This window comes from Haliotis rubra, unplaced genomic scaffold, assembly GCF_003918875.1.
Source record: "Haliotis rubra isolate DU_JTF1 unplaced genomic scaffold, ASM391887v1 Scf42, whole genome shotgun sequence".
Taxonomy (NCBI): domain Eukaryota; kingdom Metazoa; phylum Mollusca; class Gastropoda; order Lepetellida; family Haliotidae; genus Haliotis; species Haliotis rubra.
The window spans coordinates 1075910-1100244 of NW_025767102.1; the positions used below are offsets into that span (position 1 = coordinate 1075910).

General features: G+C 39.8%; 1 protein-coding gene across 22 annotated transcripts in view; it reads right to left on the reverse strand.

Moving 5' to 3' along the window:
* Positions 1–2472: 2472 nt before the first annotated feature.
* The window catches only part of LOC124288537 (CLIP-associating protein 1-like), a 153985-nt gene continuing 132122 nt past the window's right edge, over positions 2473–24335 (reverse strand). For 19 of the 22 annotated variants that reach the window (XM_046725071.1, XM_046725062.1, XM_046725070.1 and 16 more), the window contains 15 exons: positions 23712–23875; positions 22656–22734; positions 22190–22195; positions 19314–19457; positions 18498–18584; positions 17489–17875; positions 16404–16482; positions 15103–15141; positions 11692–11758; positions 10651–10777; positions 9883–10011; positions 5986–6123; positions 5539–5607; positions 5139–5255; positions 2473–4651 (listed from right to left, as the gene is read on the reverse strand). In XM_046725071.1, coding sequence (XP_046581027.1) covers positions 4562–4651; positions 5139–5255; positions 5539–5607; positions 5986–6123; positions 9883–10011; positions 10651–10777; positions 11692–11758; positions 15103–15141; positions 16404–16482; positions 17489–17875; positions 18498–18584; positions 19314–19457; positions 22190–22195; positions 22656–22734; positions 23712–23875 — 1722 coding nt within the window. In that variant the 3' untranslated portion in view covers positions 2473–4561. The remainder of the gene's footprint in view (positions 4652–5138; positions 5256–5538; positions 5608–5985; positions 6124–9882; positions 10012–10650; positions 10778–11691; positions 11759–15102; positions 15142–16403; positions 16483–17488; positions 17876–18497; positions 18585–19313; positions 19458–22189; positions 22196–22655; positions 22735–23711; positions 23876–24335) is intronic. The other 3 variants (XM_046725064.1, XM_046725073.1, XM_046725066.1) reach the window with 2 other exon arrangements.

The following is a 24335-nucleotide window of genomic DNA, read 5'->3' on the forward strand; positions in this document are numbered from 1 at the left end:
TCCCATCTTCACACTTGTGGAACCTATATGAAGACACTCAGGCCAAGAAACGGAATTTTTTATCAGATTTTTCGAAAGTTTTTCTTATTAAAACCACCCACACGAATCATTTTTATACAAAGAACAACTTCAGTGTCGTTAAACCGTTGTTAGAGGTAAAATAGGTTTCTTTATTGATAACGGATATCACATTGTACCTAAGAACGATGGACTTTGTTTATTGTGTGTTATGGGAAGAGCATGTAGCCTATTTATACGGCCTTATGGCGTTTATATTAGGAAATAAGGTGAATAAACTTGGTAAGGTAAGGTGGATATAAACCAGCTGTGCCTCGGTGAGAGTAATGTGTATATCATTTCAGTTAATCCCCCACTCGATGGATTCCTACTGCGATAGATTACTCGATACAGAAGGGCGCGATCGTGCGAGACACGGATCGGATGGCAGTCCACTGCAGGTGACATTTTCGAAAACAGATCTTGACAAATTGCTGTTTATCTTAGATCGGATTATGTTTATAGTATTTTGTTTTACGTTTGCTCCATCTGACTGTCCGACAACGCTGGCTTAAGTGTGAAACGCGACGCCCTCGTCGGCACCGGGACGGAGGAATGTCGGATAATGAAGTGGCTTTGGTATGTTGGCATTGATGGCACTGCGGTGACAGTCGATACCCCTCCACAGCAGCAGTTAAGGAGGGGTCATGATACTGTGTCGTGTGTGTTTGCTCCGTGGATGTGACCTTATCTTACACGGGTGGTTGGGTAGTACGGTGGTTAAAGTATTTGTCGTCATTCTGAAGACCATGGTTTGATTCCCATCGTGCATTGGTGCAGTGGTGTCTCCAATAGCGATTTGTCTGGAGTATTATTAAAACCGACCAAAAGCATGCCTTATCACATATCTCACGGATGACTTTTGTTTGTTTCTTTGTTATTTACCGCTGCATTAGACAATAATGCAACTATAAGACTGCCTGTAAATAATATGCTCTGCCAGCAAACCACCACCTCTCCATCTCAGCGTAATAGCGACGTGCGTGTGCGCGTGTGCGCGTGTGCGTGTGCATGTGCATGTAGCTGGTTGTAATAACCCGGAATATTTTCGATTATATAACGCTAGCCAACTGTGATCCATACCTCCGTTTAACATGGATATATGCGAGTGCGTGCGTGTAGTTGCTTGTGCCAGCCCGGAATATTGTATGACTCTGCCAGAGATCGAACCACTGACCTTGGTTCTCCGACCAAACACTCTATCCACTGCACCATGACTATTGAAGTTTGTGTTATGTGTTTGTGTTATGTTATGAGTGTTATTTAATGTCACCATAGCAATATTCCAAAATACACAACTGAGAAACACAGAATGTGCTTCACAAAACATACCAACCCTCTTGGATCAGAAAGAAAGCTCTAACCACTGCATATACAGAGTTACAGATAACGTTTTGGGTCATTGCGTTATGTACACGCTTGTGTTAATCTCAATTGGGTATTTTAATTTTCCTTTGAGTAACCAAATAAATTGTACCTGTCTCACTCAAACTCAAATGGTATTTTGCCATTTTCTATTAATTGTAGAAATATACTTATATATAGTATGACCAGAAATTATTGAGAATTTTAGGAATATGTTTAATTGGATTTCTAGTATAAACAACCTTGACCAGCTATCAAGTTCTTGGTTTCATTCAAGAGAGACAACTCCGTTAACCCTTTTTCATTAGTTTGTGAAGAGTTATCCCCCTTTGTTTACTTGCTAGCAGACATTTTCAGTGATCCTCAGTATGGATGATTTAAAGAAGAGGAAGTTGATTTTAGAGTATTATAACAAGGACATCAGATCAGCTAAAATGTTTTCAAGTAGAACAGGCATCCCTTTGTCCACTGTTTATCGTGTTTTGAAAAATATTGCAAATGGATATGGCATATGGCATTGAGCACCAGGGAGGCGCAGGTAGGCCCAGAAAATTGACTGTCGGTGACAGGAAGCGGCTTGGTATTCTTGTTTCTAAAAACAAACGAAGGAGTTTAGAAAACTTAAATTTTTTTACAATCTTTAAATTCTCAATAATTTCTGGTTGTACTGTATATGTTGCTTTATTTGTTTATTATTTGTATTTGATCTGTAAGATGAGAAACGACAAAGAATGCATGTTGCCAAGTTCATGTGCTGAAACAGAACCTCTCAATATTCCAGAGTTATTTTATCTATCCACCCGTTGACATTTGACATTTGGGTGTGTACCATGTAAGGGCGGTGGGGTACCCTAGTGGTTGATGCGTTCGCTCGTCACACCGAAGGCCCGGGTTCGATTCCCCACATGGGTAGGTTGTGTGAAGCCCATTTCTGGTGTCCCACGCCGTGACATTGCTGGAATATTGCTAAAAGCAGCATAAAACCCAACTCACTCACTCACTTACTCACTATAGACATAAGATCCAAGTCAAACACAACAAAAGAGGAAATCATAGTTAAGAGTTGTTTATTAGCAGAACATGCCATATCATCAATATAATAATAATAATAATAGCATATATTAAAGAAACTGACGTGACATAAGACCAGATAAAACAAACTGACACAGTTGCTACAATATGTATACACTGCTATCATATTGTGAGGCATGTACACTCACTAAAGGGTCACAGCAACAACTCTCTCTACTGTCAGTTCCATTCGTACCATGCACACGAGTCCAGCTCTGCCAGTAAGCAGCCGTCAGTCTTACACCCAGACACATGTCCTCCACCTGGTCCTGAGTGTACACTCCGATAACATGTCAAGTGAAACAGATGGAGCCAGTGGATAGAATCCAGTCGGTGGAGAAAATCAACCGGTCACAGAAGAACCACCTCCTGTAGAGAACTAGTCAATGACTACAGAAAGCTCTGACACATGCACAATAAATAGACAGATGAGAGGACGCTGGCTCCAGAAGAATTGGCTCCAGGAGAAATGGCTCCAGAAGATGCTGGCTCCAGGAGAAATGGCATGAAGTTGGGGGTGTCTTCAGGAATGAGGGTCTGGAGTCATCTTCTGCGTACTGGCAGATACACAATCACAGTTAAGCATGCACCACACAGTTTTCTGTGACACTGAACATTTTCCCCCCAGACTGCACATAGGAACAATGATTACTCCCTCCCTCCCTCCCGAACGTCATGCTGTGGCCATGCCACTCTGAATAAAATGTACAATTCAGTATACACATTAGTTCTGTACAGTATAATACACTGAGCTCAAGACAGATGTCGGCCACTACAATACACATGCCTGTCTCAGTTTACTTCAAACAACAAGCTACATATCCTTACAAATGTACCAAACGCTCCATATACACAATATATATATATAGATTTATTTTGAATAATATCGTGAGATAATCTGAGATCTTCTCAGAGACAAGTTGGTTGCGATGTCTTCACCCTGTGCCCGACACAGAGACCATTTCAAAGACGCTAATCTCAGAAACATACATGTTTGTGTCTAAAATCAGATAGTGCTGTTATAAGTTTTCTCCAGTAAATACCACCTTAAAATGAGTTGAATAAATAACTGGATATAAAAATCACTATGTCCACGACATCATGAGCAGTAAGTTAAATGAATTTGATCTATGTGAAAAGGTGTACATGTTGTTGATGATCCGTACATAGATTTCTCCATGTCAAATGCACTGAACGTCAATCACTAGCTTAAAACTCGTCTATTAACCTCAAATGCATAGGATGGACAAACGTTTATTGCTTAATTTTAACATGTTCTCAAATTATATTGCTTGAACCATCTGGTTTCCTAGTTATCTTGGTCATTAAGCTTGACTATTTTAAGATAGTAACCTACCGTATCCATTTATGAATATGTAAAAATGTTAACTATTTTACGTAAATGACAGAATGACTTACACACTGAATCAAGAAATATTACAATTGTCTGTGAGAATGACCTGGCCTTTACTGATGACACAAACAACTTATTCGCATACTGAGAACATGAACAAGTTACAGTGCCCAAAAAATGAATTAAAATGACACAGAAAGCTCTATTTTCTGGTATCACATTCATACATGTAAAAACTCCATGGTCATATCTGTGCTACAGATAAGTATGAAAAGGTATATCATAAACATTTCATTGCATCAAATAGTGGCTTGTCCTATCCAGTGTCCAGAATAAACCTAAAGTATTTCCGTTCTGTTTGGGAACACTACGACCAAGTATGGATGGAAGCAAGCCAGGAAGATGCCACACTGACACGGATACAGTGATAGCGCTATAGACCAAGCCCTAGCAGCAGGAACAGACATTAGCAGACAGTTCTCACTTTTAGGTGTGCATATGAGAATCACAATGTCGGCTAGCACTTCGGTTCTACATGGAAAAGGCCACAAGTCTTTTTTTTAATTATTTTCTTTTTCCGTTTGACTGGCTGATGGGTAGTCATGTGATTGGAATACAGCAGTCTGATTGGCCGGTGTGGAGCCAATCGCAGGCTAGGTGGGTGTGTTTCACACGGCACAGCACTCGTTGCTACAGGAGTTGATGGTGGAAGTGTCACGTGTCAGACATAACTGGTGACTGGACGCTGCGTGGGTCATCCTTCTGGGCCTGGGCTTTCTTGATGTACAGGTTCAGGAGCTTCATCTGGAACATCAGGGTAGAATAATGTGTCAGGCTAATCAACAGGTGCAATCCCTTCACATGCCACCTTAACATTACTGGGGCAAAAATAATCAGTGCACACACCAACAAACTCAAATACATGAATGTGTTATTCATGACCACCTAAGAAACATTTCATTTTATCAGCTGTATATTGGCCAAGGACATGAAAACAGCTCAAACTGGGGACTGATTTAACAATTATTATCAGGTGTACATGACCACAAAATAAGGAAAAAATGGCATCAATAAAGTTTTCAAAACCTAAACGTTCTACAACACATATTTCTATGCTTACAGTTTACACTTAAGAAAACAATTACTTTTGATGTGGTCAGTGTGTGAAAACCAGGATATGAGGACACAATATGTGAGGAGATATGTGAGGTGGTCCGGTAAGACAACAGACATCAGATGTTCAACAGAATTACAACAATGCAATGTGTAGAATACAGTAGCTCCCCCTCACCTTGCTTCCCGACAGCTCCTGTAGGTATGGCCTCAGCACCTCCCCCACCCCCAGGTGTATTGCAACTAGACAGAAAACACTGGCCTTCCGCACCATGCTTTCCTGAGCATCGTAACCCTGGAACACAATCAGTCAACACTGTCACCTTGCTTGTTGCTACTGAACAGCTCTAATAACTTCAGGAAGTAGTGTTTACCACAAAGAAATAAATGACTTTACAATATTTGATGCCAAAGTGAGTAGGAAGTCCATTTACTACTTTAATGAAATTTACAATCACAGAATACGTCTTACAGACAATCTTCAAAATAATGAAAGTCTCAGATTCAAACCCATGATCAGCAAATCCCATTGATACAAGCTGTGACACCCCCTGCAGCATGAAGGACTGTGGACTCACCCTGAGTAAACCTGGGACTACATCTGCCAGCATCTTCTCCAGAAACTCCTTGTCCAGCCTCTCCACCACCTGTAACAAAATGGACAAATGTCTCAAAACATAATACTATCAACACAGGTTTCTCTGAAAAAAACACAGAAACATGCAGCTACTCCCAAGCCTCATCTTCTATAACAAAGATGGACCAGGTATAGAGCAATCACAGAAACTAAACCGTGTCCTTGACTCTCTGAAGTCCTTGGATTTCTGAACTCTTTACATTTAACTATGGATATGATGTGGAGCTTAATTTCAAACATCATAAGGTCATCATCATTTTGAGGCAATATTGGATTACAGCTATCTGAAGCATTTCGTAACAAATCTCTGTCCAGACTTATACTTTTTCCCTGTGCTGGTATTCGCCGTGTCACTTTAGACATTTCCTCGAGGAGTCACATGACCAACCTTTGTCTGCATCTTGATTCCGGCCAGGATGACAGGGTAGTGTGCTGTCTGCACTATCTGGTTGAGGATCCTCATGCACTGCTCTGCTGGGATGGCTGTAGACAGGGTATCAGCACACGCCTCCGCTGACAACACCACCTGCAACACATCACCATCCCAAGTAACATCTAGTCATGAAGACTTCTCACATTCATACATGAAAACATTCAGCTCTATGTGTGCTTTGTGAATGCATAGTGGATGAAGTTAGGCACAACAGGTGTTGACTATTACTGCAGGTATTATTGTTCTGACAAGTTTTGCATGATAGTTTGTTGTTCAATGCCACACACAGCAATATTCTAGCTATGTGGTGCTGATCTGTAAAGAATCAAATCTGGATCAGACAATCCATTGATCAACAGCATGTGCATCGATCAACGGTGCTGACAAGTACTGAACGGCCAAGAGAAACAATCTGGGACACATTTCCACTCTTAAAATGCATGCATGCAAGATTTTCTGCTGTTCACTGACTGAACATCTATATTCCCTAATTTAGTGATGGCTGATTCAACAATGACAACATGCTGCCATAGATATTCACCAATACTCCCATATCTCACTGAGTATCATGGTAGATATATATGTTCATAGTAACATGTAGGTGTTGTTTTCACCAGTCACAGAACCCCTGCCACAGCAGGTGATAAAGAAAAGAGACCTGAGAAGTTGCTGAACAAAAACAGCATCACCCAGACTGGTCGTGCACAACCTTCTCAGGTTCACCTAAACCACAGAACTGTGTGTTCACTGAACCACGACATGTGTCAACACATGACTGCCAATTCACAAATCTGAAGTTGCTGCGAGAGAAATAATCAAATCTTTCCCAGTCTTTATCACAGGGAACATTTCGAATGAAACTCCTACACGACAGTACTGTGGATTAAGGATTCTCCTTCACAGCCAGTAAGGAGCAGTGAAGTGAGTAAAGGGCAACAGAGTGTTCCCCCTCACCACAAGGTGTCAACCTGTGCTGGGTCGTGGTTACTTGCTCTATGCCAGGCTAGCAACCAGATATCTGGGGAGTCCTAGTCAGTACCTGCCAGACCTCACTGGTGATGGCACATAAACACGACACCTGACTACAGTGATACTCAGTCGATGAAGATGGCAAGATCCTGGCGACTGGCCTTTCACAGCCCGAGTCATGATCACAGTGTGTACAACACTTGAGACTTGGAACACATGCTGGATGTAATGCAGCTCACACACTGTATAACGTAGGAGGTGAGACAACCACTGGGCTGAATATGTTTTCTAAGCTAACCAGCATCTCTGGAGTCAGAGTGAGTGAGTGAGTGAGTGAGTGAGTGAGTGAGTGAGTGAGTGAGTGAGGGAGGGAGTGAGGGAGCAGACAAGTGAGCCAGGAGTGTGAGTGAGGAGGGAGCAGACAAGGAGCAGACAAGTGAGCCGAGAGGAGTGAGTGAGTGAGTGAGCCGAGGGAGGGAGGGAGCAGACAAGTGAGCCGAGCGTGAGTGAGTGAGTGAGCGAGGGAGGGAGGGAGCAGACAAGGAGCAGACAAGTGAGTGAGTGAGTGAGTGAGTGAGTGAGTGAGTGAGTGAGCTGAGCCGAGGGAGGATAGAGGATAAGAGGAGGTGGGGTACACAGTATATATACAAAGATATAAGAGACAAGAGAGTGAAGTAAGTTTGTTTCTGTGCTTTTCAATGATATTCCAACAGAGATGACACAACTTTATGGATGATCAACTTCTTTATCTTAACAATAGCACGTTTCAGTATAGGTTCTTATACCGTTTTCAAGCATATGGGGGAATGATGGGGTACACCAGTATATATACAAGATAAGATAATGGGATAACAATAACAATGTACAATGGTGGGGAAACAAAGCATCAAAGAAAGTTACATGATGAGCTGAAGATAACAGAAATGGGCTTCACACATTGTACCCATGTGGGAAATTGAACCTGGGTCTTCAGCATGACGCTTTAACCACTAGGCTACCCCATTGCCCTCCAAGCTAGGAGGTGAGGTGAGGTGAGGTGAAATTGGGTTTAACGTCGTACTGCAAGCAAGGAAATATCCATAGCAATTTGAGTGAGGATTGCCTGAGCTATGTCAGAGTAGAGATGTAACCCAGAATGCTGGCAAGCAGTGTCTCTACTTACCATCACAACACAAATCAACAAAATCTTATCAACTGGGATTAAAAATAATTGAAATATTTTTTTTCAGTTTCAAGACATAAATTCCCAAACCCAATCTGAAACACTAATCTCCATTTCCTGCATGTGCAAAGTAAATCTCTAACCCTCCACTTCCCTTACCTCCAGTCTAGATCAGTAAGTTACACCCCATAAGACAAGGCACAAAGGAAGACGACAAACCAAGTATTCAGCATGAAACTTGATGCAGACTCAACTCCTCCCTACATCATGCAGCCTCCTCTCTACAATACCAACTAGCATCTTTAATCAGACCTTGATAGAGAACCAGCTAAAACTGCCTCGGTGTCAAGTTCCGTTGCTGCCTCTAGCATTACCCTAAGCTATCATCAAATGATTTAGAACATCTTGTACCTAAGCTGTGTTTGAAGACCTAATTGTATATATCATGTGTAAAATGGACAGGGCTAAAGTAGACATCACGTTATATTGCAGTACCCATCCTTTTAACCCTTCATGGTTCAACACAGAGATTTGAGACTGTGTGATAGGGATAGATTTGATTTTCATATCTGATGAGTTACAGGATCAAATATTGGCATTGGCTTTGACCTTTCAAACATGATAAGCCCCATCAACAATATATTTTAACATCTTTTAAGAAATACCAGAACATGCATTGTTTTACGAAATACCTCAAATGAAGACTTGTTTATAAAGTTTTACTTACAATGTTTCAAGTTTGATTCATAGATTTTTTGTTAAATTTTTCAAACTTTGCATCATTATAGCTATTGATTTAGTGAGCGAGTGAGTTTGGTTTTATGCCATTTTTAGCGATATAATGGCAGGGGACACCAGAAATGGGCTTCACACATTATACCCATGTGTGGAATCGAACCCGGGTCTTTGGCGGGACAAGTGAATACTTTAACCACTGCCCCACCACCCCTTATAGACTAAGTGAAACATTCTTGATTTATAATTTTAAGCCCCAGCAGTGCAGCAGTAGCAAGGGTTAAGACAATGTAGTGAACCGTATACTGGGAAGGTCATCAGATGATATTAAACTTGGATGATAAGGGAATGGGTAGGGATTAATTCCAAGTGAACTATGTGACTGTAGACTAAATGGCCGTAAGACACCCGTCATTCATGGTGGTGTGAAACATGAGAGATGTGCATGGGTTGTGAAGTCACTGCTCTCTCCGTGGTGGCGGCAACCTACAGGGTCACAGCACTCACTTTGTGTTCCCCAGACTGTCTTGGGTATCAGCTTTGACAGGTTTCAGCTGTATATTAATGTATATTGATAGACTTAACATTCTGGGCTCTGAAAGAGGGTTTGTGAAGATCCAATATAACACTCTGGAAACAGGGTACAAAGAGGCTGAAGTGAGTGAGTGAGTGAGTTGAATCAGTGTGTATGAGCATGTGGTGATGGTGTGAGCAAGTGTATCATGAACGAATGAGTGTATGCAGTCAGTGAGTGAGTGAGTGAGTGAGTTGAATCAGTGTGTATGAGTGTGTGGTGATGGTATGATCAAGTGTATCATGAGTGAATGAGTATGCAGTGAGTGAGTGAGTAGTTGAATACCAGTGTGTATGAGTGTGTGGTGATGGTATAACACATTGTATCATGAACAAATGAAACCCTGAGTGAGTCAGTCAGTCAGTCAGTCCCACATTCTCCAAGACATAAATATTACACATGGCAAAATTACCTCCTTGGCTGGATCTTTGTGAGCCTCAAGTATTCTCAAGATGGTCAACTCGGAGTAATCCTTGAATCGGTCTGGCTGCTTCTTCAGAATTTCCCTCAGAACTTTAATGGCTAAAGCTCGGATCTGACTCTGTTGGTTAAAACAAAACACATATCAGTCAGAGTGACAGCAAGTGAAAAGGATCCATTATTCAATACATTCAACAACTCAAGACATGTCTATGTGAGATACCACTCATAACATGAACCCCCTGCTCAGACACTATTTACTGACTCCAAGCTGACCTGTCTCTACTACAGGCAGGGCAACAACAAGTTCCATGTTTTAATGTCTCTGGGTATGATGAGGCTGGGGACTGAACCATCAGCCTTCTGCTCCTTGGGAGGATGCTCTATACACATTTCCTGTGCTCATGGATCTCCATGGGGAAAAGTGAATGAGTGAGTTTTTACACCACTTTTAGCAACATTCCAGCAATACCACAGTTTGGGACACCAGAAAAAGGCTTCACATTGTACCCATGGCCTTTGGTGTGACAAGTGAACACTTTAACCACTAGGCTACCCCACCGCCCCTGGAGTTTCAGAATGCCGAACTCAAAAAACAACAACTGACAACTCTTGTAACACAGAAAACCAAAGAATTCCAACTTCTACCATCTTGGTCAAGTTCCAAGCACAAACATGTTATCACAGATCTACTTGTTGCAGTAAATATAACAGTGAGAAAAACGAATGAACTAAGCATTCTGAAATCACAATGTCTTACATCATTGTCTCCTAAAGTTTCTAGCAGGATAAGCAGTATAGTCTTGAAGTGCTCATCCCACAGACCGAACTGGTCATCGCGGGTGATCTCCATCAAGGTGATCATCGCTTTCTGACGCTCCGAATTCCTGGAAAGAAGACACAGTGAATCAGTACATACACAACAAGACTGGACAAGGGGGTTAACTATACGATATTGGTATGCCAATAATATGGGTGCGATACGATGCATGTCCACATCCAGTTCTTATAATGTATAATACATATCACAATACATGGGGTTGCCGATCAATGTATTGTACAATGGGTCTTCTAAAAGGTTACAGGTCAGGGTCCCGTTTCACAAAGCTATCGTAGCGCTACGACTGTCATAAGTCTATGCTACAGTATAGGAGGTACCATTGCTATGAGAAAAGTTACGAGATCTTAGGCTTATGAGAGCTTTGTGAAACAGGGCCATGGACAGTGATTGCATCATATCCAACTGTGTAAACTTAATAATATCAGAGTGAGTGAGTATGGTTTTACACCGCTTTTATGCAATATTCCAGCAATATCACGACGGGGGACACCAGAAAATGGGCTTCACACATTGTACCCATGTGGGGAATCAAACCTGGGTCTTCCGTGTGACAAGCAAGCATTTTAACCACTAGGCTACCCCAATGCGCCTAATAATATCAGAGGAAAGCAGACACAAGTTCAGGTTTCTCATAACAGCATCATAAACTTTTCTTGAAAATCTGAACTAGGTATCTCTGTCCATTGTCAAATAAACTGTCCAAGTTTATTTTTCCAGACTTCAAGGATGTCAAAAATATTTTTTCTGCCAAGTTTGCATAAAAGGCTATAAAATCATATGATCTCTCGCAAATCAACTTGAAACATGTCAAATCACATAAGCACATTGTCATGATTTATCACTTATAAGACACTGTTCTGTATCAGCAACTGAAAAGTAGGAATTGTTGGATGACAATCAGTCAACGTCCAGGAGTAGGAAACCCTGTTATCCAGTACTGTCCAGTGAGAATGTACTTACCGTTCATTGTGATTTGATAACTCATTAAGAATCTCACTGATGAGTTCACCCTGGTCTGGTGACGAACCTACAACATATAAAGAGCAGTCAGCTCCAGTCCACACTGTCTTATGGCATACTCCTTCAACACACAGTATCCCTTCATCAACACATCCACAGTACCTCCCACTTGTTCCTACAGTGGTACCTCCCACTTGTTCTTACAGTGGTCCTGACCTGCAGTGTTAAATCATGGTGCACAGTTGCTGGTATAGAGTTCCTGGTATGTAAGAAGCTAGGGAGTGGGTATTGTTTTTCACTGATCTTAGAGCGAGTTTAGTTTTACTCTGCTTTTAGCAATATTCCAGCAACATCACAGCAGGGGAACACCAGAAATGGGCTTCACACATGACGGGAGAACGCTTTAAGTACTGGACTACCCCACTGCCCAACACTGCTTTTAGAAATGTTGCAAAATATTACAGTGGAGGACACCAAAAATGGGCTTCACAAATTGTACCCTTATGGGGAATCGAACCGGGATTTTCAGCCTGATAAGCGAAGATGTTAACCAAGTTACAAACCATCCTTCCTATCTTGGAATGAAGACATACAGATGCCAGGGCAACAGAGCTGTATCACGGTACACATAAGCTTGGGCAACAGATCTTAGCAAGGTACGGTCTGTTACAAGGATGTTTGGGAAAAAGTTAAGTTCGGGTAAAAAAATGATACACGGATGCATGAAGATTTTGTGATATGTCTGTATCATGTTGCATTGTTTCTGACATTCAGAAATGGAAAAAGGTTAGTTTTACTTCTGTTGAACAGTATTTATTCTATCAGCTTCAGACAAGCAGATACTCCAAACTCATACACATCATTGATTGACGGTGATGACATACCAAGCATCATAATGAATCAATTAAACACAGTCACTGACTCCTGGCACAAAAAGGGGCATAACTCTGTACAGTGAATAGTGGCAAATAGTCTCAGACAACTGGGCCATTCTCCTCCAGATGAAATTTAGTTGCTAGGGTGATACATAAAGTTGCTAGGTTTTCAAAGTGATACATAAAGTCTACTAGAAAATTGTCTAAAAAGCCCTAAATAATTCATGGGTTTGGGCATAAAACCAGCATCTGATGTCTTCAACATCCAGGAACAAGAGCTACAAAAGCACTTGATGTCACCAAACAAATCTATGTCAGTCTGACAAAACTGATTCAGAGCTTGTTAGTGAAGTATTAATTTCATCCCCAGCATGAAGCACCTGTGAATTCACCATGTTGATGAAAGACATACCATGAACACAAACAATGTCTTTACACCTGTTCTCATGACATTCAATCATAAATGTAATAAACATTCTTTCCAGGCCAGGTTGGCAAGATGATTGATGATGGATGACGATGTTATAAATAAATGAAACACTATTCATCTTTTACAATGACGCATGCAGGCAAGATGACAACATCTCAATGCTACAGCAATCTAAAAAATTCATGCTCCAAGCGACAAAAGCGTAATCTCCATTTTCAGTGTTCGAACATGACATGACATGTCTTCTTGAAACTTAATGGAATTTTAAACCAGTCATGTCACATAAATAATGATGAATGTCTAGAAAGCTTACAATATTGATTAAACAGGTGAATCTTTGTTGTTACACATATTCAAAGCCGGCTATAAATCTTGAAAATTTAATGGAGCGGAGGTTGGTGCAATGTTTTTTGATGAAGCTCCCATAAAATGCTAGTATGCCTGGTGTGTTTTGCAAGCAGCATGCCAAAGAGGTTGTATGAGGTTATGAAAACCTCTGTGTGCAATTCAAAGTTAATCTCAAGAATATAACAACAGTGAGAAATGAAAGTGACAACATCCATTCCTAGTGGTGTCAGTTATCGGTGTTGTTGAACATCCCTGAAAGTGTTGAGTGCAATGAAGATTACGTTGACACAAGATTAGAATTGGTGTACTTTCTGCATGGAGAGCACACAATATTAATAACAGCAAACATGACAGATGAAAACTTGGTGAAATGAACAACACTTGTTCAACAATATATATATATTATATATATTGACGACTTAATCTTTTCACGTTAAGAGGTAAAATGTGCCAAATTAACCACCAACCTGGGATTAACATGAGGAATTTTATAAATCAGTTCGTAGACTATTTTAAATAACTTTATCATGTAATTTTCAAGAAATTATTCAGAAACACCAAACATTCCAAACTGTAAAATTGATCACATTATTTCTTGTTTGAAATAAGAATTACTTCAAGTAATATCCAGATAGCGACTCTGTAAATGATATCAACAGTTGCGTGATCTCTGAACACATTTGGGGCAACATGCTTCAATCCTCTCACCAACATCCCAGGGAGAGATGGGAGGGGCGTGTTGCTGCTCGAGGGACCCCAGAGACAAATATACCAGTACCCCACACAGACATGCCTTACACCAGAGGTGATGAAGACAGTGGTAACAAAATCGATAGTCCAGTCTTTCATCCAACAAGATTCACAGACTTTTCCGCTATTGATAGCTATCCTGATATTTAATACCATTAACATTTCCAAAGGAATGAAAGTTGACTAGCATTTTATATAAATAAACAAAAAAAATACACAAGTAAAATTTGCTTTGACAGTTGAAAATCCATAATTTTGCACCTATTACATTTTGTGTTTACTGCGAAATGATCTGTAATATGACCAATAAAATATGACTTTGATTTGGGAGGTTATACAGATTGGTTGAGAAGTTGGTCAGGGGGTGCATATTATGGTAAATGCAGGGCTCCAGATAAGGGCCGTATCGGCGTATGTACGGATAAAAATATTGCACGATACGGTAGGAAATAATTTATAAAACATAGCAGATACGCACCACGGCAATGGTGTACTGTCTTAGAATCATTTACAGACGTATTTATCTGAAAAAGTATTGTTTTATTGTATATTGACCTGTTTACACAAGACTAGCAATGTTGTGGTGCATATATGAAACGAAACACAAGATTACTGATACTCCATTCAATTCCATTCAGTACTCTAAATGTAGGCTTAAGGTTTTCGAGTACTCCTATATTGAAAAAATAAGGAGTACGTACTCACTGTTCAAAAATTATCTGGAGCCCTGGTAAATGTATGTATTTAAGTTCTACAAGCAATGATCAACACCCTATGTATTAATATCAGACTGTGCTGGTCTAGGATTTAGTAAGTACCACTGATGTTTGTTTATTTGTTCTTTAACATTGCACTCTAAACAAACAAACATCAGGAGGTACTTCTGGAGGAGTTCCGGCAGAAACAACCGTCTGTGCATCTTGCTGGATGAGACTTACATTTATTTCAGACAAAGAGAAATGAAACAGAAAACAAACAAAAATATGGACTGAATGATAAAATCCTCACCATACGAAGGGGACCCTAGCAAGAGGGTGTGCCATGGAGCTAGGGGGAAATCAAGGGTATTCAAAAAATAATTACGACAACTCTTGATATCTCTCTGGGGAAAAACTGAATAGAAAACACCTTGTTATGAACCTCTACCCGGCGTCACAGACAATACTACTACACATACACAACACTACTGTAGCAAATAAAACCACAATTTAAGACCAGAATCACCACACAAAACATTTAGATGATGGATGAAGGATTTGTAAGTGTATTATTGTGCATACACTGTTGTGTGGGACTAATCACTACGGGCTACAATGAGTGGGTGAGTTTAGTTTTACGTCGCACTCAGCAATATTCCAGCTATATGGCGGTGGTCTGTAAATATTCGAGTCTGGACCAGACAATCCGGTGATCAACAGCATGAGCATCTATCTACGCAATTGGGAACCAATGATATGTGTCAATCAAGTCAGCGAGCCTGACCACCCGATCCCGTTAGTCGCCTCTTACGACAAGCATGGGTTACTGAAGATCAATATTCTAACCCAGATCTTCATGGGTCTCAGGCTACAGTGAAACATTATTGTTATGAATTATAACATTACATCGTTGGCTACATCAGCAGTTTTTCAGTTACATCACAGTAGCATCTTAGGCATATCACAACAGTGTCCTCATCGGTGGATCAGTTTCCAGAAGCAACAGTACATGGACCACAGCGATGAGTGAGTGACTTGTGTTTAGCACCACTTTGGACAGTATTCCAATGTCAGCTTAATGTGGACAGAAAAGCTCAATCTGATGCAGGTCGTAAATGTTTACTACTTTTGTAAACACATAAGCGACCTATGTTTATTAGTTCCTGTTGTGCCAAGGGGATTCTACTCTGCACCAGAAATGGGCTTCACACATTGTACGCATGTGGGGAAACGAACCTTGGTCTTTGGCGTGACGAGCAAACGCTTTAAACACTAGGCTACCCCACTGCCCCTCATCAACACATGACAAGCATGTGGCAAGATGGCTGTTAGGAACCACTGTGTCCATGAAGTATGACCTGGTGGAGAAACTCCTTGTGATGCCATTTTGCTAGATCTAATTCATAAAGGACTTCTGCAAAAATACTGTGATCATGCATATTTTGTTGATACAGTTTACAGACTAACTAAGCTATACATCCTTAATCCAATGCATATGTAAATATATATAGTAAAACTACATCAATGAAAATGTCTATTCTAACTCTACCTGAATGAACTTCAATGAGAACCAACCCAAAACAACTGTGAACAGCATGTTGTCCATCTTACCTTTATTGAAAAAGTCATTCTCTCCGTCATACACTGCCTCGGCCAGGGCAAGCTTGTTATTGTAGCCATTCATTGCATTCTGAAGACAGAACATGACGTGAATGTAAACCACAATTAGTGAGTTCTTGAACAAGGGGAGTGAGTGAGGGGGTGCATAATACTGTGAATATAATCTATCAGTTCCACATTCAATGACCAACGCTCTATTGATTTATTTATTCATATCAGATTGTTTTGGTCCAGCATTCAGTAGGTACTATAGAAGGAGATCCTGCTGCAATAACAGACTAGCCATCTTGGAGGATAAGACTTCATTTACTTCTCATATAAGAGAAATGAAACAAAAGACAAAGGTTGGTTGGTTGTTGCGTAACGCTGCATTCGGCAATAATCCAGCTATATGGCAGCGGTCCATAAATATACGAGTCTCTACTAGACAATCCAGTGATCAAAAGCATGAACATCGATCTACGCAATTGGGATACGATGACATGCGTCAACCAAGTCAGCGAGCATAACCACTCGATCCCATTAGTCGAGAAAACAAAAGCATATACAATGAGCAGCATCAACATTTCAAGTCTACTGGTCAGCTCATCTAGTCAACTCATCCGGTCAATTCATCTCGTCAACTTATCTGGTCAATTCATCTAGTCAACCCATCATCTAGTCAACACATCTGGTCAATTCATCTCGTCAACTAATCTGGTCAACTCATCTAGTCAACCCATCAAGTAGTCAACACATCTGGTCAATTCATCTAGTTAACTAATCTGGTCAACTCATTTAGTCAACACAGCCGGTCAACTCATCTAGTCAACTCAGCCGGTCAACTCATCTAGTCAACACAGCCGGTCAATTCATCTAGTCAACTTATCTAGTCACTTCATCTAGTCAACACAGCCGGTCAACTCATCTAGTCAACTCATCTGATCAATTCATCTAGTCAACTCATCCGGTCAACTCATCTAGTCAACTCATCTAGTCAACTCATCTAGTCAACTCATCTGGTCAACTCATCTAGTCAACTCATCTAGTCAACTCATCCGGTCAATTCATCTAGTCAACTCATCCGGTCAACTCACCCTATTCCTGACTTCCTCCTGGTAGTGTGACGGGTTATAATGCAGTGCCCTCTTCCCACCATCCACAGCATCGGGGCTGTCGTTCCGTAAGTCCTGAATCCCAGAATCCTGCGATGTGAACTCACGTTTCTTTTTAATATCATCGTAATGGTCCAGTTTGCTGTTTATGCTAAGATTTTGGATGTCAGCAGAAGTCTTTTTAATGGAATTGTAAATGTCCTCTGGATTCAAGTTCTCCGTCTCAAACTCATCTGGATGGCCGATACTTGACCGAGATGGAGGCCGGCTCCTCTGCTGCCCAGGGCTGGCTGCATTGCGGGGAGACAGTACATCCATTGGTTCGCTCGTTGTGCGAATGTGGTTGTGTAATATCTTAGTGGCACCATCCTTTAAAAAAATATTCATATGTGTTACAGGCACAGGTTCTTGATCAACAGAATTTTTACGATGCTATTCTTAATCAGAGGGAAGAAAATATAAATCAAAGCATCACTTTAACTTGTTACCCAGGAGAGAGAGAGAGTTTAGTTTTACGCCGCACTCAGCAATATTCCAGCTATATGGCAGCGGTCTGTAAATAATCGAGTCTGGACCAGACAATCCAGTGATCAACAGTTGTTACCCAGGAAACCGTACCAGCTGATGACAGTTCTTCAAGTCAGAGAACTACACTATATCAGCAATCACACAAATATTAAAACACGGATCTAAAGTCTGAGAAAAGTAAAGTTCATCAAGTACTGGAGGAATACCACTTTACCACTGTAAGAGATCATTGTTCCAGACAAGTGAAAACAAAACTTAGTTTTTAACCCTGGAACACACAAGCAATCTGAAGGTGAGTGCCCATATTTCTTCTTGTACTTGCAGTATTATTACTCTTGATTGTTTCAGTAGCTTATTTACAATGAAAAGACTATCTATCCTTGTATCTATCCTTGTAAACATGTCCAAAATAACAAATAACTTTAAGAACAAACAAATACTTGATAGTATGTGAGTTACTTACTTGGAATGCTTTGGGCAACGCTGATAGCATGAGGGAAAACTCTGGGGCATTCAAGTTGAAGAGACCTATGAGGACTAGCTGGGCAGCCTGGAACACACATGGATGGTACACGTGATGCTTGGTTCAAGCTGCTCTGACCAATATCTCAGTAAAAACAGTGTGTCAGCTGAATGTGGGAGAACAGTGGTGTTGTGTTTATCACCTTGCTTACTAACACAGGTGAGTGAGTGAGTGAGTGAATGAGTGTGTGAGTTTTACGCTGAACTCAGCAATAGGCCAGCTATATGGAGGCGTCTGTAAATAATTGAGTCTGGACCAGACAATCCAGCGATCAACAGCATGAGCATCAATCTGCTCAATTGGGATACAATGACATGTGTCAACCAAGCCAGCGAGCCGGACCACCCGATCAAGTTAGTCGCCTCTTACGACAATCATGGGTTACTGAAGGCTCATGCTAACCCGGATCTTCACGGGTTACAAACACAGGTGCTCAGACAAATAATCAGGGTAAATCAGGGTAAATCAGGGACTTGAACTGCTGCAGGTCACAACCTTTCTGGCATGCCTGAAGCCAGCAACTCCTAATAGTGAAAGGCTGAACCTATAAGTGAGTGAGTTTAGTTTTACGCCACTTTTATCAATATTTCAGCAATATCACTGCGGGAAACACCAGAAATGGGCTTCGCACATTGTACCCATGTGGGGAATCGAACCCGAGCAGAACCTATCAAAATGGGACACCCATTTTTCCGTTCACGTTATGTCCTACCATTCAATCTACTACACAAACATCCCAACCGAAGTCAAACTTACTTTTCTAACTTCTGTATTCTTTGGTTCTGTTGTCCATGTGATGATTCTAGAGACTGCTAACCGGACATCCATTGTATTTACAAAGTCGGAGGACGCCATGTGAATAATCAGACTATTGAGGTAATGCAACATGGCTATCTTAACCTGGAACAGAGAAGCAAACAAGGGAGGTAACTCTCCAGTCTCCACCACAAAAACATCACACCTTGCTGAACACTAGCTCTTGCCACACAACCAATTTATTCATCATATTAAAAATATAGGTGGATCAATATAACATCAAAATGGAAATAAGGCTCAAAAACATGAATAACTTCAAGAAGCACAGCAAGAAAAAAAATAAATGACTATCATTAATTAAATGACGATATATCTTCCAATTATTTGGAAGGTAAAATGTAAATTGGTATATGATATGTTCAAAACATCTACATAACATACTGAGCACTGTTTCACATCCACCTTTGTCTCACACATAAACCTTAAATTAGTTTCTGCTGACAGAAGCTTGAAGAATTTACGATCAAAATAAATCCACTTTATAATATAATAACCATTAGAAAATCCTACACTTCTTTTCTCAGTCACTTGGATAGTGCGCACACTATTTTCAAAATAAGATTAATGGTGGTGATCTCCACTGACTGATCTTGCAGGGATCTATCTAAACCTTCCAAGAGGACGATAATCAGCAAATGTCCGTTATAATCCGGCAGATGACATCAAACATTTCCCAATTCATACTGCTATAGATATGACTAATGCTGGGTCTCATAGAGGTCACTTGTACTGCACTGACAACAGGGCCAAAAAATAGAGGAGGCTTTAATACTTAGTTTAACATTACTGAACACAATGTTTAACATTTGAGGTTAAAATAAGTTAAAAAAATATAACTAACAAGTCTCAGTTTTGAACGAAATATCTTTTCCCTATTTGCCTGCCACTCTGTTTGAAATCCGACAAAGCCTAGTCTTCATTACAAATATCTGATCATTCTCTAAAGATTCCTTAGATTGTAATCACAATAAACCTAACCCATCACCATCCCTATATGAAGCAATATAACAACAATGATGTACACTGATTCACGGAGATGTGGACTTTCAGAATGAGTGAGTATGGTTTTATGCCGCTTTTAGCATTATTCTAGCAATATCGTGGTGGGGGGACACCACATTTTACCCATGTGGGGAAGCGAACCCGGGCATTTTGCGTGACGAGCGGACGCTTTAACCACTAGGCTACCCCACCGCCCCCTGGAGTTTCAGAATGCCCAACTCAAAGAGCAACAACTGACAACTCCTGTAAAACACAGAAAACCAAAGAATTTCAACTTCTACCAAATAGCAATAAGTGTTTTTGAACAGAATTATATCCAAAAATACATCAAACGATATCTTTATCTACATTTTGGTGAAAATATATCCAAATTTCCATTGCAATTTTTGTCAACATATTTTTTTCCAAACACACCCGAGGGTAAACATTTATGTCAAAGGTCAAGTACATATTTTATACTACAACATGACACACAACAGATTCTTTATTGTATTCAAGTTACTACTAACAAAAATAGTAACATCTTACAATTACTCATATACAACTATCATGCTCTTATAAAATTTCTGTCGTACATACATTTCAAAAATGAATATGCAATTCAGACAAAACTATTGCTTGTAATTTTTTTATTATTTATAGACAGTTCTTAAAAAACTATCACCGCAATATGTATTTCAAAGCTAATTACATGCAGTCAGATTTGTATTATCAATAGAACTGATTTAACATTAATTTCAAAGAATATTAAAATGAAATAAGTTTTAAAAAGAGATAAATCAAATGAAAAAAATTAATGCTAGTGTTTTGTTCCATGCATTTAAACTGACAGAACATGAGGATAGTTATTTGTCAAATATTCAACATACAGCCATTATTTGAATTATTGGTTTCTATACATGATCAAGTTTTCTAATGAGGTTATTTTCATTCATATTTAGGTTTCAATCAACAATGCCATATTCACATTGAAAGCAGAGCAAATACCTTTAACCAAAGTACTTTTTCTACCTTGATACATCAACTACTTTTCTTCTTGAACTTAAGTTAAAAAAATTAATCTGTCACAAATTATGGCTAAAAACAATCAGCAAATTGACTAAGTAAAGAAAAAATACATCATATATGGTGCTGAGGAACTATATGTGAGAAAAATACCAAATGTGATTAGAAAACTTATAATTTCAAGTGTCAGAAATTCTTCAAGATGGAAAAGTCAAAATACATTTGACATTATGCAAAACTTCTACCCAGTAAGCTTGTATCGTTCTCGAGTTAAATTTTAGCATTTTCATGTTAGTAACATAATATGTATACAGTTTTCACATTTTTTAATAATTTGTTGTGTAACTGCCAATGGATAGTCTCAGATGAATAACATTTTAGACTTGGGAGCACTGATTAAAACTTTTTAATTTTAATTTTTGAAACTTTTAACAAAATGTTAGTTTCAGCTTGACATTACATTGCATATTTGGCTTAAGAACTGATTTATCTTATATTCATAAAATTAAATGTAAAGGTTTGTTTAAAAACAATCAGAGAAGAAAATAGTCAAAATTAATACACATTGTAAAACAATGACCGAAATGTGCAGCACAGTTTCATGCAAGTGTGCAAATATACAGACCCAACACAAGAACACTTTACTGATAGCACTCGGTACACAAACACAAAACATTGCACTCATTTTCATTGACAAAACACACAAAACAGCTGAATTGACAAAACAACAATTGCAAACAACAAGCTGGCAGAGTTGTTTCCCTTGATAATATATAAAACATCCCATGCTCACAACAAACTAATATTACCTTTTGCTAATTAGAGGCAAGAGAAAGAAAATATCATGTTAATCGATATATTCAAGCATTATACATAATCATCTATGATTATAGAGTATTCAAACATTGCATATTGGACAGTGAAAGACATTTTCTGAATCTACGTTTCGACTATCTAGTTGAAAAAACTTTCTTTCTTTTTCTTAATCTTGTAAGCAATCAAGCTAAAAGGAATATATATTTCACACTTTGATACACCCTAACTACCATCACATCAGCACATTCTTCTAACAAATGGGATAATTTGGACAAATCCAACTTTTAACATTTTCTGATTTTTTGCATGCATGTCTGCCAAATAAGTTGCAAACTCAGGACACAAAGGAAGTGGCTTGCTGAACGCAATGAACAAAACCTGAATGATAGAAAACTGTTAAGGAAGCGACAACCAGAATTCTGAGGTCGGCATTCCACAGCACAACATACACGGACTTACCTTCAGATTAGGGGACTGTGTTGAATCTATGATGAATTTTGTAATTGTATTAAACTGATGATCACTTGGAAAGTTTTCTCTGAAAACATAGGAAATAAATATTTATGAACAATATTTCAAAATCAAATGGAGCAGTTAAAGAAGTAACATAACTATTGATACGAGATTAAGGACTCTTCTAGCACCTAGAATACATATCAAACATTAGAAACATGATTTTTCATTTCTTTTTGTCAATGAACAGTTATTCTATTGTGACTGACTAACTGACTGAGTTTGGTTTTACGCCGCTTTTAGAAATATTCCAGCAACATCACGGCGGGGGACACCAGAAATGGGCTTAACACATTGTGCCCATGTGGGGATTCGAACCCGGGTCTTCGGCATGACGAGCCAACGCTTTAACCATTAGGCTACCCCACCGCCCCTATTCTATTGTGATACCCAATTCGAAGTGAGTGAGTGAGTTTGGTTTTATGTCGCTTTTAGCAACATTCCAGCAATATCACGGCTGGGGACACCAGGAATGGGCTTCACACATTGTACCCATGTGGAGAATTGAACCCAGGTCTTCAACTTGATGAGCGGACACTTTAACCCCTAGGCTAGCCTACCACACCCAAAACTAAAGCCTGTTTGTGTGTTCAAGTGTTTTGGAGCTAAAAGTGAGTTGTGTTAAAGACTAAATGGAACCAAATTTCAGAAGTATAGGACAGTGTGTCTGTGTTATGAGGGAGGAAATCTAACATGTGTTCTTGAATTGCTCCTTGGAGAAACCCAAGAGTTCAGGCATGGTGCCAACAAACCAAGGGTTGGAATCAGGATGAATTTGGCAGTAGTATCTATCATCAGCAGATCCTGGACTGGCTAAGGGACGCAACTCTGCAGAATGAGTTGTGATAACCACAGAATCAGCTGTGATGTAAGGTACATCAGGGGCGGATACAGCTTTTTGAGAAAGGGGGGTGCACACTTCATTTACATGCAAATCCCCTCTCTGTATCCGCCTATGTACATATCATGAAGGTTAATGAAGCAGCATATGCAGATACCCACCTAACAGTGTCTAAAGCTTTCTGCAGTTTAGCGTAGACTGATCCCAGCATGTCTGCGCCTGTCTTGTTGAGGAGGCGAGTGAGGAGGATGTAGAGCCAGTCCAGCAAATCCCGACAGTGGAGGCCGATCAGCTCCACCAGTGTGTCCAGGAAGATGCTGAACACCTGGACACAAACAAACATACTGTCACAGGTCACATAAAACACAAACCTAATGTCTCACATGGACAAAAATCCTTTGAATTTACTACTTAACTAGTCTGTCTCACAGTTCCTGAACCATATTATTTTCCATATTTCCTAAGCTTCTCTGCAAAACTAAAGCCCGAAATGACTAAGGTCTAGATTTCCTCAGGTTCAGGATCTCTGGTCTCCCTGGGGCTCCTTTTCAATTTAAATGGATTTGCTTGTTACTATCAAAATTATATATATTCAGAGACTAAGCGATAATCTATGACTTAACTTGTGTCTCAAGTTGAGTATGAGATATAGAAGCAGCAGTTCAGGACTAATCTTTTAGCATCCAAAATAAATCTACACAAGGATCCATGTATAAATAAGCAGCCAAATGCTCATAAATGTTATATGATCGATATAACTCTTATTTACTAAAACCATTCTAACA